General features: G+C 50.2%; 1 protein-coding gene across 1 annotated transcript in view; it reads left to right on the top strand.

Moving 5' to 3' along the window:
* The window catches only part of LOC130385698 (ephrin type-B receptor 4a-like), a 40515-nt gene extending 27888 nt beyond the window's left edge, over nt 1–12627 (top strand). The window contains exons 7-16 of the mRNA XM_056594349.1: nt 644–768; nt 1039–1204; nt 3850–3949; nt 6315–6379; nt 6561–6674; nt 7197–7444; nt 8552–8767; nt 10178–10327; nt 10958–11151; nt 12373–12627. Of these exons, the coding sequence (XP_056450324.1) occupies nt 644–768; nt 1039–1204; nt 3850–3949; nt 6315–6379; nt 6561–6674; nt 7197–7444; nt 8552–8767; nt 10178–10327; nt 10958–11151; nt 12373–12544 (1550 nt within the window). The 3' untranslated portion in view covers nt 12545–12627. The remainder of the gene's footprint in view (nt 1–643; nt 769–1038; nt 1205–3849; nt 3950–6314; nt 6380–6560; nt 6675–7196; nt 7445–8551; nt 8768–10177; nt 10328–10957; nt 11152–12372) is intronic.
* The last annotated feature ends 1962 nt before the right edge of the window (nt 12628–14589 follow it).

Raw genomic sequence — 14589 nt, 5'->3', positions numbered from 1 at the left:
AAGGAGCCGGTAGGCTTTAGACAGTGAGTACAGAGACAGGGCATTAAGGAGCAGGTAGGGGTTAGACAGTGAGTACAGAGACGGGGCATTAAGGAGCCGGTAGGGGTTAGACAGTGGGTACAGAGACGGGGCACTAAGGAGCAGGTTTGGGTTAGACAGTGTATCAATACAGTGTATAGAGACAGTTCACTAAGGAGCACAGGGGCCAGACAGTGAATAAACAGACAGTTCGTTAAGGTAGCAGCAACACACTTAGCATAGAGACGGATAATTAAGGGCGGAGCAGGGAGGGACTGGACGGGGAAGGCAGAGACGGGTCGTTAGGACTCAGGTAGGACTCAGACATACTGCTTAAGCCGGCACTCTGTAACTTTTCCACCGCCGCCATCACTTTAGTTGTGAATTATTTAAAGTGCGCTAAAGACTAAAACCCATCCAGCTATGACTCACTCAAGCTGCGTACTTTCACTCTCAAACAATTTACTCTTAAGGAGGGGAAAAAAGGCCAGAAATCATGTTTTCAACAGCAGCAGCTGTGGGCGCACTCCGGCAGGGTCTAAGCCCGATGTCCTCAAGGGCCCCTGGCCCGGCCGACCCCGGGGCCCCTAGACTCATCACTCTGTGTGTTTGTCCGTGACCGCAGTGCCGGCGCTGGTCTCTGTGATCCGGAAGAGCGTGTCGACGGAGAGCAGCTTGACGCTGCACTGGTCGGTGCCCACCCAGCCCCACTACACCATCCTGCAGTACCAGCTGCGCTACTGCGAGAAGGTACCGAGACCACGGAGAGCACTGCGATGTATCAGAGAGATAACGCTACCATTCAATACACCGGCGACACAAACACACTGCGATACACTGGATGATCCCCTCAGCGCCCTGTTAGCCCACGCTGCACCAAATGACATCGCGTCACACTACCCTGTACCGTACTATACTACAAGACTGCTGCACTGCGTCACCCTACAGTAGCCTTCCACACACTCCTCCACAGTACACATCCACCAGTCTGACAGATATTTAACCTCTCCCTCCCTATAGGAGCGTCAGAGCACGGAGCCGTGTCACTACAAGGAGAGCCCCGGTAACCAGGTGGTTCTGAGCGACCTGCGGCGGGCCACGCAGTACGAGGTGCAGGTCCGCGCCCGCACCATGGTGGGCTACGGCAGCTTCAGCCCCGCCGCCACCTTCCGCACGCTGCCCGACGGTGAGACAGGCCAATCACGGACCAGGGGTGTCGGCATCATGAACGTCGGAGCGTCGTCGTCAAAGTGACAAGTTGGACAGTCGTCCGCAAAAAGAAAAGTCAGAGCGTCAACTAGGGATGGGCCGATAGTCGATTCTATCGACTATCGGCGATAGATGGATTCCATCGTCGATCGTCTCAAGTAGCCGATAAAAAGGCGATAATTATATTGTAATAATTAATTGAAAAAAAAAAAATCTATATATTTTTTTTAAAAGCGCTGTGGTAGCTATTTTTTCAACTTAAAAAGCCCCGCAAATTGTAATTGAAATTAACTGGCACCGGTGGAAAACATACTATGTAGCGCTGACCTGCCGTATTCACTCACTGCTGCGAGAGGAGAGGGGAGGGGCTCGAAACCTACCGGTCTGCTCGCACGGCGAAATGACATCACACCCCGCTGCACCATTTCCGGGTCACAGCTGTGGTACATGAGCTGTGTTCGAAATCGTTCCCTATTCACTCACTCACTATTCCCGATAGTGTTCATGCTATAGTGCACTACATAGGGAACGAACAAACGAGAATTCGGACACTACGCTGAACATTTCTAAACGTAATTTGCTTCAGTAAATGCGCCGGGTATTTGTGTGACGCAGACAGATGCGCCCAGATTGTGTAAACAAACCGGGCACTCACGAGGAAAGCTGGAGGTTGTATTGATGTAGAATGTTACATTTCCTTGAACAAGGTTTTTCTTATTAATTTTGAATGTTTCATTTTCTTGTTAAATCCCAAATAAATTGTTGATATTTCTAAACGAAAGCCGGAGACTCCATCATTAAATGTAGTCGTTTTCGCCGCTTGCAGTTATTGAGCTTCTTCTTCTCCTCTGGAAAAACACGACTGCATTGCATTGTGGTATATGGGAGTAACACGTAGGGAACATCATATGTACACTCACATTTTGGGTATTTTAAGTGCACTAAATAGGGCATGAAATTAACCAGGGAAAATTCGAACAACACTACAAAATAGCAAGCACCCTATATAGTGCACTATATCCGTGATAGGGAACGATTTCGAACACAGCTACGAGCTGTGTGTCATCAGCGTGTGTTATGACGGCGCCGCCGACGCCGACGCATCGACACTTAAATCAGCGGAGGCTCACGGCTCACGCTGGTCCAAGGGGAAGACCATCGTATTTGTTTTTAAGAAAAAAATCGAAAAATAAAAACGCGATTTTTTTCAAAGTGATAAATTATTCTAAATAATTAATATTATACAATTATTATAAAGATGCCCCCCCCCGATAGTATCGACTATCGGCGATCGCTAGGGGGGCGCTATCAGACGATGGAAGCTTGCAGACGATTGCCCAACCCTCGCGCCAACAGCCATCGGAGCCCGAAGAAAAACATTTGACGCAATCCGACTTTTCTTTTTGATGACGACGACGCTCCGGCTTTTACGGGATTTTTTAGTTTTTTACGGCCAGCCGTAGACGGATGATGCTGTCGCCGTCGCGGCGTCCCTGGGACATGCTGCTGTGGAAACGGCGTCGGTTCTGGAGCACTGCGCTCCTTGAAGCAGCGCTCTCTCATATTAGAGAGTAGCCGAGCGTGACGGTTCCCCTTTAAGATAACACGCGCGTTCGTAATCCCAGACAGGGGAAATTCGGGTGTCGCAGCAGGACAGTAATAGGAATTTTAATAAGCGACGCGAAAATGTAAATAACAGGCGAAAAAAGGAACAAAGAGTCAATACATAAAATACATTGACGTACGAGTTATATTTTTCCCTCGTTGGTATGCATTGGATCGGTATGCTCTAGATTGTTCCCAGCCTAACTTTGCTAGTGCGCTTAGGATAAAAGCGTCCGCTAAAGGCCTGGTGGTAGATGTGAATGTCGTCTCCATGCAGAATGGGAGACCAAAGGGGTATGGAGTGTGGACGGTGTGCCGGTGCAGAGGAGTGTCCTTGAATCGCAGCCTAAAACCCAGTTCTGTGCTGCCACTCACACTGCTTCCACACTCCAATGTTAAACGTCCTGCTGTCTTTTCTATAATTACCTCTCGCTTTCTCTCCTCTCCTCTCTATACCCGTCCCTCTCTCGCTCTCTCACTGCATCTCTCGCTCATCCTCTCTGCCCCCCCCCCCCCCCCCCCTCTATCTACTTGTCTCTCACTCTCTCGCACTCGCTCTCTGGCCTTCTCTCTCTCTCGCTCTCTCTATCTACATGTCTATCTCTCACTAGCTAGCTGTCTCTTTCATCCTCTTTCTCTCACTATGTATCTCTCTCCCGCTCTACCTGGGTCACTCTCGCTCTTCCTCTCTCGTCTGTCTCACTGTCTCTGTCTCTCTGTCTCTCTCTCCCGCTCTACCTGGGTCACTCTCGCTCTTCCTCTCTCGTCTGTCTCTCTGTCTCTGTCTCTCTGTCTCTCTCTCCCGCTCTACCTGGGTCACTCTTGCTCTTCCTCTCTCGCTATATCTCTCTCTGTGTCTCTCTCACCCCCTCTAACTTACCTTTTCTTTATCCCTCTCTCTGTCTCTCTGTCTCTGTCTCTCTGTCTCCCTCTCCCGCTCCTTGAATTGATGTTTTTTATTAGTACTGATCGTATGTGATTGATTGATAAATGTTTCTCTCTGTCTATGCCTCTCAGGTCACGACTCTCCATCCCAGATCCTGGTCACCGGGGTGCTGGTTGCCGTGGGGTTGCTGCTGGTCATCATTGTCATCTTCGCCGCCGTCTTCTGCATGCGGTAAGAGCCTGCTCTGTTCTGGTCCAGTCTAGTTCTGGTCTGGACTGGTCTGGTCTGGACTGGTCCGGCCCTGCTGTGTTCTGGTCCAGTCTAGTTCTTGCCGGGACTAGTCTGGTGTGGATTGCTCAGTAAGGGACAGCGGGGGGGGGGGGGGGGGGGGGGGCAGTGTTTTGCTGGCAGTAGCCCCGGGTGTTTATACGGGTGTGAATGATATGTAATCACCGCCAGGTTTGAGTGTGACAGACACACTCACACACACGCTGTGTTCACTCAGAGACAAAGTCCTGTTTCTTTTTCTGCTTACGCGGTGTAAAGTTTTCCTGCTCATTAGGGCCTTTTACACAGTAACTGGTCCTGGATGGCATCAGAGATATGGAGAGGGAGGGAGGGAGGGAGGGAGAGATGGGGACCTAGAGGGAGAGAGGGGGGGAGGGGGGCAGCAAGGCGGGGTAAGACAGGATGCAGCCGTCCCAACCCTGTTTCCACAGGACAGGAGAACAATAGCTGTGACCTTGTGACACACACACACACACACACACACACCTAGCATGCAACACACAAATACAACTCACACATACACACACACACACACACCTAGCATGCAACACACAAATACAACTCTCACACACACACACACACAAACGCACACACATACACCTAGCATGTAACACACAAATAAAAATAACACATACTCACAGGGCACAAACACACACACAAACCTTGCATGCAACACAAAAGTAAAACTCAGTCATACACTCACAACACACACAAACGTTAACACACAAACACACACACACACACACACACTTACAGCACACACATACACCAACACACGGACTCACATCAAACACATTAACACTCACACAAACTCACATCTCACACACCTTCAGTGCACACACACACACACACACACACACACACACACACACACACACACACACACACACACACACACACACACACGTGTGTGCGTGGGGAGCGGAGGCAGAGGCCCAGTTCTGCCATGGCTAGGGGTGCTCTGTATTCCGTGTTCGGTGTTATTGCTATTTTGAGATTGTGAGGAAGCTGAGCGGGTGATGAAGGACGTCCAGGAACCCAGTAGCTAGCTGCAGGCAGGCGGAGGTGACGGGGGGGGGGGGGGGGGCTGGTGGGGGTACAGTCTGCCTGGGAGAGGCTTCTGCTGGTGGGGGCTGGTGGTGGAGGCTGCTGGTGGGTGGTGGTGTTGGGGGGAGAGGCTGCTGGTCGTGGTGGGGGGGTTTGGGAGTGCTTCCTATGTCAGCCCACAGATGACTGCTCTCTTGTTATCCCACATCCAGGGTCGCCAGTCACCAGCGCCACCAGCAGCTTTTATGGACATATTTATGGTTTTTTGGCATTCGCTGTGTCTCTATGTCATTCGCTCACTCTCTCCCACTCGCTCACTCACTCACAGGGTAATAGTTTAAACAAGAAAACAGAAAAAGGTAAAAAGTTCATATGCCACTGTTTTTATGGATATATTTATGTGCATTCTCCCATTTCACATTTTTAACAACGTATATAAAAAATATGAAGTGCAATCGGTGATATGCCATGGTTATATACTGCTACTGTTCTGGACATAATAGTGAGAGAGTAGATAGTCTAAACACAAAATATATATATAAATATACAACAAATGTATAACAGTAACATATCAAGGTCATATACCTCCATCCTCATGGACATCATTTTGTACGCTCTCCGGTTCTCTCTCTGGCATTTATTAATTTATACAATTAAATAATGATAAATAATTAAATGAGGCAGACAGTTCATAACCAAAGGTAATATTGAAAAACAAATCAAAAAAGAAAAACGACCATCAAACCGGTAAAAACCAGCAAACAGAAACATCAGTTGGCAGTTGGTCGGATGGGCTCCGACAACGTGTCTAACGTCCCAGATGTGTTGTTCTTCCACGTGATTAAATCCTTTTCACACACGCTTATGCACACCAGAAGTGTCCGGCGGTTCGCAAGCGTTTAAAACCCTCTCTCTTAATCGCTCTACAGTCTGCCAAACCATCTCGCCGGCTCCCTGGCTCCTAAAATGAATATATTAGCATATCGCTAGGGGAGGCGGTGACCGCGCTCGGGCAGCCATTTCCCCCCTCTCTGCGCTACAGCGCCATCGTTCCAAATCCCACGACGCCCTTATCTGCAGTTTGGTTCTCCTCGCCCTCGTCCTCCTCTTCGTACTCCACTCACCCTTCTCTCTCTCTCTCTCTCTCTCTCTCTCTCTCTCTCTCTCTCTCTCTCTCTCTCTCTCTCTCTCTCTCTCTCTAACTCTAACTCTAACTCTAACTCTCTCTCTCTCTGTCTCTCGGTTTCTCCCCCATCCCCAGCAGACACAGACGAACCAAAGACCCAGAGCTTGCCGACAAAACCAGCCAGTACCTCATGGGACAAGGTTAGTGACAGAGGACGCCCGCTGCCGGAGCCAGCAGTTAAACAAAGACATGTGTCTCGGGCACAAGATTCATTATATTGGCCCTTCCCATTGTGTGTGTGTGCGCGTGTTTACAGATACTGCCATTTTCATTTCTCCTCTTCCCTTTTCCCACGCAACGCTTTTGTCTCTCCTCCCACAGGGGTCAAGGTGTACATTGACCCCTTCACCTACGAGGACCCGAATGAGGCCGTGCGAGAGTTCGCCAAGGAAATCGACGTCTCCTTTGTGAAGATTGAAGAGGTTATCGGAGCCGGTGAGGGAACCCGAACCACGCCCAACACTCGTTCTACCGTTGTTATTCTTCTATCGGACCGGTTCTCGTTCCGGCCGCTCAGCCCTTTTCCTGTTTACAAACAAAGGGATAATCCTCTGGTTACCTCAGCCCCAGACGGCGGCCTCCCGTTCTATCAAGATTGAAAGACTACTGGCAAAAACAAGTGCAGCATTTATTGTAGTGCAGGGTTCTGCCGTGCCGTGTCTGTTGAGTGCGGGAGGGTGATTAGGAGGAGTATTGACGGGCCGCTCGGTGAGAGATAATAGTCTGCCATTTTGAACAGTCGGCGTTCAAAACAAAATATGTTCCCAGACCCGACCACTCGTATATCAATTACATCTATATAAAGTAAATGTAATTTACTGTAAACATTTAACAACATGAAAGTATCCCAAGTGTTTGTGTGTAGATATGCCTCCATGTTTGTTTGTGTGTTTATATTCCTTTGTGTGGTGTGTGGTTTTGTGTGTTAACATGTTTGTGTGTGTGTGTGTGTTCTAGGGGAGTTTGGCGAGGTGTGTCGCGGGCGCCTCAAGGTCCCGGGGAAGAAGGAGAACTACGTGGCCATCAAGACGCTCAAGGGCGGCTTCACCGACAAGCAGAGGCGGGACTTCCTGTCGGAGGCGTCCATCATGGGCCAGTTCCAGCACCCCAACATCATCCACCTGGAGGGCATCATCACGGCCAGCTGCCCCGTCATGATCCTCACAGAGTTCATGGAGAACGGAGCGCTGGACTCCTTCCTCAGGGTAGGACACACACACACACACACACACACACACACACACACACACACACACACACACACACACACACACACACACACACACACACACACACACACACACACACACACACACACACACACACACACACTCATATATAGACAGGCTCACACACACACACATACACACTGATGTCGATCAAAACACACAAACACTCACACACATAGTAACACAAACACACACGCACTGATGTCGATCAACACACAAACACACACACACAGACAGACTAACACAAACACACACGCACTGATGTCGATCAACACACAAACACACACACACAGACAGACTAACACAAACACACACGCACTGATGTCGATCAACACACAAATACACACAGACATACTAACACAAACACTGATGTCGACCAACAAACACGAACGCACTAACTTAGACGGAAACACACACACTTGCAAAGAAACATTAAAACACACACACACACTCACTGATGTCGACCAACACACACAAACACACTAACGTAGACAAAAATGAACGCACCCAAACAAAACAAAGAGATGCAAACACTCACACACAAATGCAAAAACGGATAACACATCAACACACACTTACAAACATCAAGTGTGCCCACCCATTAAGAGAAACACACTCATAATAAAAGACATACTAACACAACAACATTCCCAATCACAACCCAGCTGTTCTTGTAACAGCATGTTTTTCTGCCATATTGTATTTTTCTACCTAGATGTTCTGTCTTGTTCTCCTTTTGCTTTGATACCAACACCTTCCCTCTGGGATAAGCAAAGTATTCTCTTACTTTCTTCCCAAAGCAACATTTGATCCTCTTGTTTTTGTTCCTCTCCTCCTCTCCCCTCCTCCTCTCCTTCTCTCTCTCCTCTCTCCTCTCCATCACCTTCTCCCCCTCCTCTCTCCCTTCACCCCCTCTCCTCCCATTCCTCCCCTCAACTCTCACCCCTCATTCTCCTCCTCCTTTCTCCTCCCCTGCACCCCCTCCTCTTCTCCCCGCTCTCCCCCCTGTCTCCCCCTCCCCTCCTCTCCCCCGTCCACCTCCCCCCTACTCCCTCTGCGTCCCCCTGCCCTCCTCCCCTGCAGCTGAACGACAGCCAGTTCACTCCCATCCAGCTGGTGGGCATGCTTCGGGGCATCGCCTCGGGCATGAAGTACCTGTCTGAGATGAGCTACGTGCACCGGGACCTGGCCGCGCGCAACATCCTCATCAACAGCAACCTGGTGTGCAAGGTGTCCGACTTCGGCCTGTCCCGCTTCCTGCAGGAGAACTCTGCCGACCCCACCTACACCAGCTCTCTGGTGAGACGCGCTGCATGCTCACTTCTGCCCCTTCGGCGTTCTCTCGCTGCTCCTTCTCTGCTCGCCACTGACCTCTCCTCCCTCATCCTCCTTGCTCTATCGTCTTTCTGTCGTCCTCCCATCTCGACCTCGTCTCCTCTCTTCGCTCTTCCCTTTGCCTTTCTTCTCCCTTCTCCTCTCTGCTCCTCCTCTTCTCTCGCCTAAACTCCTCCTATTCATCCATTCTCCCTCCCCTGTTCTCCTTTCCTTGTCTCCCTTTATCCTCTTCTCCTCTCTCCTCCTCTCCGCCGTTTGCACCTTCTCCTCTCCCTCTCCTGGCCTCCTTTGTCTCCCACTTCTCTTCTCTTCCTTTCTCCCTCTCTTCTACCTCTCCTCTCCCTTTCCTCTCTCCTAATCCTCTCCTCCTCCTCCTCCTCCTCGCTCTTCCTCCCCCCTCCCTGAGGTGTTCCTTTGATCCAAATGCTCAGTGGAGGAGGACGGATTTCTAGAACATCCACATAGCCACCTCCTCCTCCTCCTCCTCTTCCTCTTCCTTCTCTTCCACCTCCTCATCCTCTTCCACTTCTACCAGACAGAACAAATGTTGACTCTTCAGTCGTTGTTTGCCTCTTCCCTTTTTTAATTTTTTATATTGACATCACAGTGAACAAGCACAGACATATTTATCAGGCAAATATTAGGAAGACGAAAGTTATCAGCATATAGTCCTGCAAGTGTTGAACGGATAAGATATCAAACTAATATCAACGATACAGGTCACATTGAATTAAACATTAACCTTGCTGGGTAATATGCCGCAGTTTTAATGAACTTCTTATTCATATTCAGGGGCTGTTCGTCTGGCCCAAAGACATTGGTAGATAATTGTGTTTGGAAGCTGGGGGTAAATATATGAATAAACATAAGCTTGGTGTCATTAGTTTGGCGGGGCCCTATATAAACAACCTATAGACATTCACTGGTTTATGGTAATGTTATTGTAGTGGAGGCATGAAAGGATTTACAGTCTGTACACGAGAATAGCGCTTTTGAACTTTTGAAAAATTGTGGGACCAAAGTTCAACCCAATCCTAAGTCGGTTATCGGCAGATCTTTAACTTGAGAGGGATTCAAAGACGGAAAGTCTCATACAATACTGTTTATTTTGACTGGTTTTGTTACTCTCGGCACTTTGTTATTCCCAGCAGTTAGCAAGGTGTCTGGAATTTAAAACAATGATGTCATTAAAACAGCTCTTTCTCTCTCTCCGCCAAATTAAAAACCGCAAAAATAACACAAACTCTTGGCCTCTGACCCATATCTTGCGGCCCGATCTTCCCGCTCACCCCCTTTGGATTTCAGATCAGATTTCAGCCGGCTCAAGTGTTAATAAGTAAGCTAACTGTTATTCTTGTGTCTTTCTGCAAAAAGGGCGGGAAAATCCCCATTCGCTGGACGGCTCCGGAGGCCATCGCCTTCCGGAAGTTCACCTCGGCCTCGGACGTGTGGAGCTACGGCATCGTGATGTGGGAGGTCATGTCGTTCGGAGAGCGGCCCTACTGGGACATGAGCAACCAGGATGTACGTGGAGCGGCCGTCATGATTCCACCAGGCCGACGCTAACTCTGCTCGTTCAGATCCCTCAGCTCATTTTGATGATAATTGTTTGTTTTTTATAGGATAACTAATCATGCGTGTTTAAGGGTCAGTTAAATAAAACAGTTCATTTTATTACAAGAGAGAAGAACTGTAAAACATGTGCACGTTTGTAGTCCTTCATAGAAGGTTAACAGAGTCAACAGCTAACAAGGGGTGGCGTGTGGCTCAGGGGGTAGGGCAGATTGGCTGGTAACCTGGAGGTTGCTGGTTTGATCCCCGGCTCCTCCGAGCCGAGCGTCGGGGTGAGCCTGTGCCTGACCCTGACCCTTTCGACCCTGCATAGTTGACCCCACCGTCGGTGTGTTATTGTGTGTATGAATGGGTGAATGTTAGGCCATATTTAGTAAAGTGCGTTTAGTGGCCGTCAAAAAAAGCGCTGTAGAAATGCAGTCCTAAAATGTATTTAACACCAATCCTTGAGACTGAATCCCCCCCCCCCCCCACGTCGTATACACACACACACACACACACACACACACACACAAACTTCACGTGGGCATACAGTCTGGTTCCCGCTAGCAGCCCGGTAACTCCTCCACTCTCCTCTCCCAGGTGATCAACGCCATCGAGCAGGACTACCGGCTGCCCCCGCCCCCCGACTGCCCCACCCACCTGCACCAGCTCATGCTGGACTGCTGGCAGAAGGAGCGCACCTCGCGGCCGCGCTTCGCCGAAATCGTCAGCGCCCTGGACAAGCTGATCCGGAACCCCGCCTCCCTGAAGATAGTGGCCCAGGACGGCGCCGGGTGAGTGGCCCGTCCGCCCGTCCGTCTGAGCTCCGGTGACGGTTAAGATCCTCCAAATGACTCCCTGAGGGGGGCTGAGGCTGTTAAGGCAGAGTGAGGGGCGCAGTAATGGGAAGAAAGAGATTCATTATTAGACATGTATAATACAAGCCGTACTGATGATTTATATACATATAGATCCCTTATAATTCAACCAGGCTGATGCTGATCTGCTCATTTAGGTAATTCAGCAAATGTGAATGATAATCGTTTTTTTATGTATTTATAATATACATAAAAAAAAGAGCTAAAATAAAAAATCTCCTCAGATATATATATATATATGTATATATACAGTGTATAAATATATATATACAAAAATATATATTTCGATACACAAGACTACACAAGGCAATTTCAATTGCAAAAATATATTTATATTTATTTACTTCGACCGACCTTTGGATGTCTGCCTGACACAACCCCCCCCCAGGCCCCAATCAACGGAGCTCTTCACCGAATAAATATTTCATAAAAAGCGTCCGTCCTGAAGTGCAGCTGCAGAGTAGAGTCGGACGGGACCGCCTCAGAGGGCTTGGCCGCCATGTGGAGCTCCCCCATAGGCCGCCGGGCCGGGCTCCCGCCACACAGCAGGAGTACACACTGGCCTTTACGGCTGCATACCGGGAGACAAAGGAGGAGGTCGGCACCACTTAGGGTCCCCGTCATCAGGCTGTCCGTCACAGGAGCCGCCGGTCAAACACAGAGAGCCTGCATCAGACCCTCACCGCTCGGCCTACTGTAAACCTCAGCCCCTCGGCCCCCCCGCCGGGGGCCTGTCAGCCCCTCGCTGGGTGCATTTCCCCCGACTCCACACGGCCCTCTGTCCCCCCCCGGCGTCCCCTCACCATGGCAGCACGCTCTGCATTCCCTCCCCATGAAGCCTGCCTTGTTTACCTGTCCGTCAATCACAGCCCCCCAGGCCCCACCTCTCCCTGTAGACAGGAATGTGTGTGTGTGTGTGTGTGTGTGTGTGTGTGTGTGTGTGTGTGTGTGTGTGTGTGTGTGTGTGTGTGTGTGTGTGTGTGTGTGTGTGTGTGTGTGTGTGTGTGTGTGTGTGTGTGTGTGTGTCTCTCGGGGGTGAAGCGGGTTCCCACTGCTGACTCAGAGGCTGTGTGTGTGACTGTGTCCCTGTGTTCTTTTGTTTTGGCGTTTGGCCGGGGGTCTCGCCCGCTGCTGCAGGCCTTCCTACCCCCTGCTGGACCAGCGCGGCACCCAGACCCTCTCCACGTGCGCCTCGGTGGGGGACTGGCTGAGGGCCATCAAGATGGAGCGCTACGAGGACAGCTTCCTGCACACCGGCTTCACCTCGGTGGAGCAGCTAGCCCACATCACCACTGAGTCAGTACCTTAACCCTAACCCACATCACCACTGAGTCAGTACCTTAACCCTAACCCACATCACCACTGAGTCAGTACCTTAACCCTAACCCACATCACCAGAGTCAGTACCTTAACCCTAACCCACATCACCAGAGTCAGTACCTTAACCCTAACCCACATCACCAGAGTCAGTACCTTAACCCTAACCCACATCACCAGAGTCAGTACCTTAACCCTAACCCACATCACCAGAGTCAGTACCTTAACCCTAACCCACATCACCAGAGTCAGTACCTTAACCCTAACCCACATCACCACTGAGTCAGTACCTTAACCCTAACCCACATCACCACTGAGTCAGTACCTTAACCCTAACCCACATCACCACTGAGTCAGTACCTTAACCCTAACCCTCATCACCACTGAGTCAGTACCTTAACCCTAACCCTCATCACCACTGAGTCAGTACCTTAACCCTAACCCACATCACCACAGAGTCAGTACCTTAACCCTAACCCACATCACCACTGAGTCAGTACCTTAACCCTAACCCACATCACCACAGAGTCAGTACACACCCTTAACCTTAAACCTAGTCCCTTATCCCTTAACCTAGTCCCTTAAAACTAGTTCCTTAACCCAGATCACCACAGGGTCACTACCCACCCTTATCCCTTAACCTAGTCCCTTAAACCTAGTACCCTAACCCAGATCACCACAGAGTCACTACCCACCCTTATCCCTTAACCTAGTGCCTTAAACCTGGTACCCTAACCCACATCACCACAGAGTCACTACCCACCCTTATCCCTTAACCTAGTCCCTTAAACCTAGTACCCTAACCCAGATCACCAGACAGTCAGTACAAACACTTATCCCTGAACCTAGTCCCTTAACCATAGTACCTTACCCCAGATGACCACAGTCAGTACACAGCCCCTCACCCTTACCCTAGTCCCCTAACTCTTAACTAAACAAACCATTAACACAGTAAGTACACAGCCCCTGACCTTAACCCTAGTACCTAACCCCATCCCCTGGTCCCTTAATGATCTTAAGGGGTGAGTTTTCCTCTTGATTTAAGGATGGTTGTACCCCTGAATGCTTATTAGCCGCGGGTGCTATTACCAAGGTTCTCTCGATCTTTCAATAAAAACCAGAATCAAAAAATATTTAATACCTTTTTTATATTAATTAAATACCTCACAAAAAAAAATTCACCAGGTGGCTTTTAAAGAAAAGAATGAAGTCTGAACTCGGCTCAGAACTTTTAAATCAAGGTGTTATAAAGTATAATAAAGTGTTCTCTCTTCGCTCTATTATCACTTATTCATTTTACTTTTGATAATAATAGATTTCCGAGCGAAGGTGTTGTTTGCTTGACTCCTAGCTGGTCCCCGGGGCCTCGGCCCCCTCTGGGAGGCCCTCCCCCGGGGCCCCGTGTTGTTACTCTGTCTGCCCCGTGCTGTGGCTGACCGTGGGCTTGTTCTTGGCCGTGTCCCGCAGTGACCTGCTCGCCGTGGGCGTGACCTTAGCCGGCCACCAGAGGAAGATCCTGTCCAGCATCCCGACGCTGACCACCACCACCGCCACCGCCGCCAGCGCCAACAACACCACCACCACCACCTCCAACGGCTCCTCCTCCACCCTCAAGGGCCCCACGGCCGTGCCCTTCTAGGGCCCCCCCCCCACCCACCGCCCCCACCACTCACAGTGGGGGGGGGGGGGCGGGTGGGGGGTGGGGGGTGGGGGGTGGGGCGTGATTAAACGCTGGGGTCTCCCCGTCCTGGAACCCGATCCCCCTGGTGGGTGGTGCGGCCTCCCCAGGGGACTAAGTGTTCACGCCTGACTCCTTGAACATTTAAGTGTTTCTAAACATTGCAGATGTTCTTCCGACCATACCAGATGTCCGTTTAAAAAAAACAAAAACATCACCTGTACCCCCCCCCCCCCCTCTCCCCCCGATCACCGAAAACAACCACTCTTAGCCTCCTAACCCCCCCCCCCCCCCCCCCCCCCCAATCCAATGACTTTATGGGAAGCCTGGAGTGTAAAGAGAGTGCGCTCTGCATCCAT

This window comes from Gadus chalcogrammus, chromosome 7, assembly GCF_026213295.1.
Source record: "Gadus chalcogrammus isolate NIFS_2021 chromosome 7, NIFS_Gcha_1.0, whole genome shotgun sequence".
NCBI lineage: Eukaryota > Metazoa > Chordata > Actinopteri > Gadiformes > Gadidae > Gadus > Gadus chalcogrammus.
The sequence above is the reverse complement of the archived record's forward strand: the minus strand, read 5'-3'. Positions and strand labels throughout refer to the sequence as shown.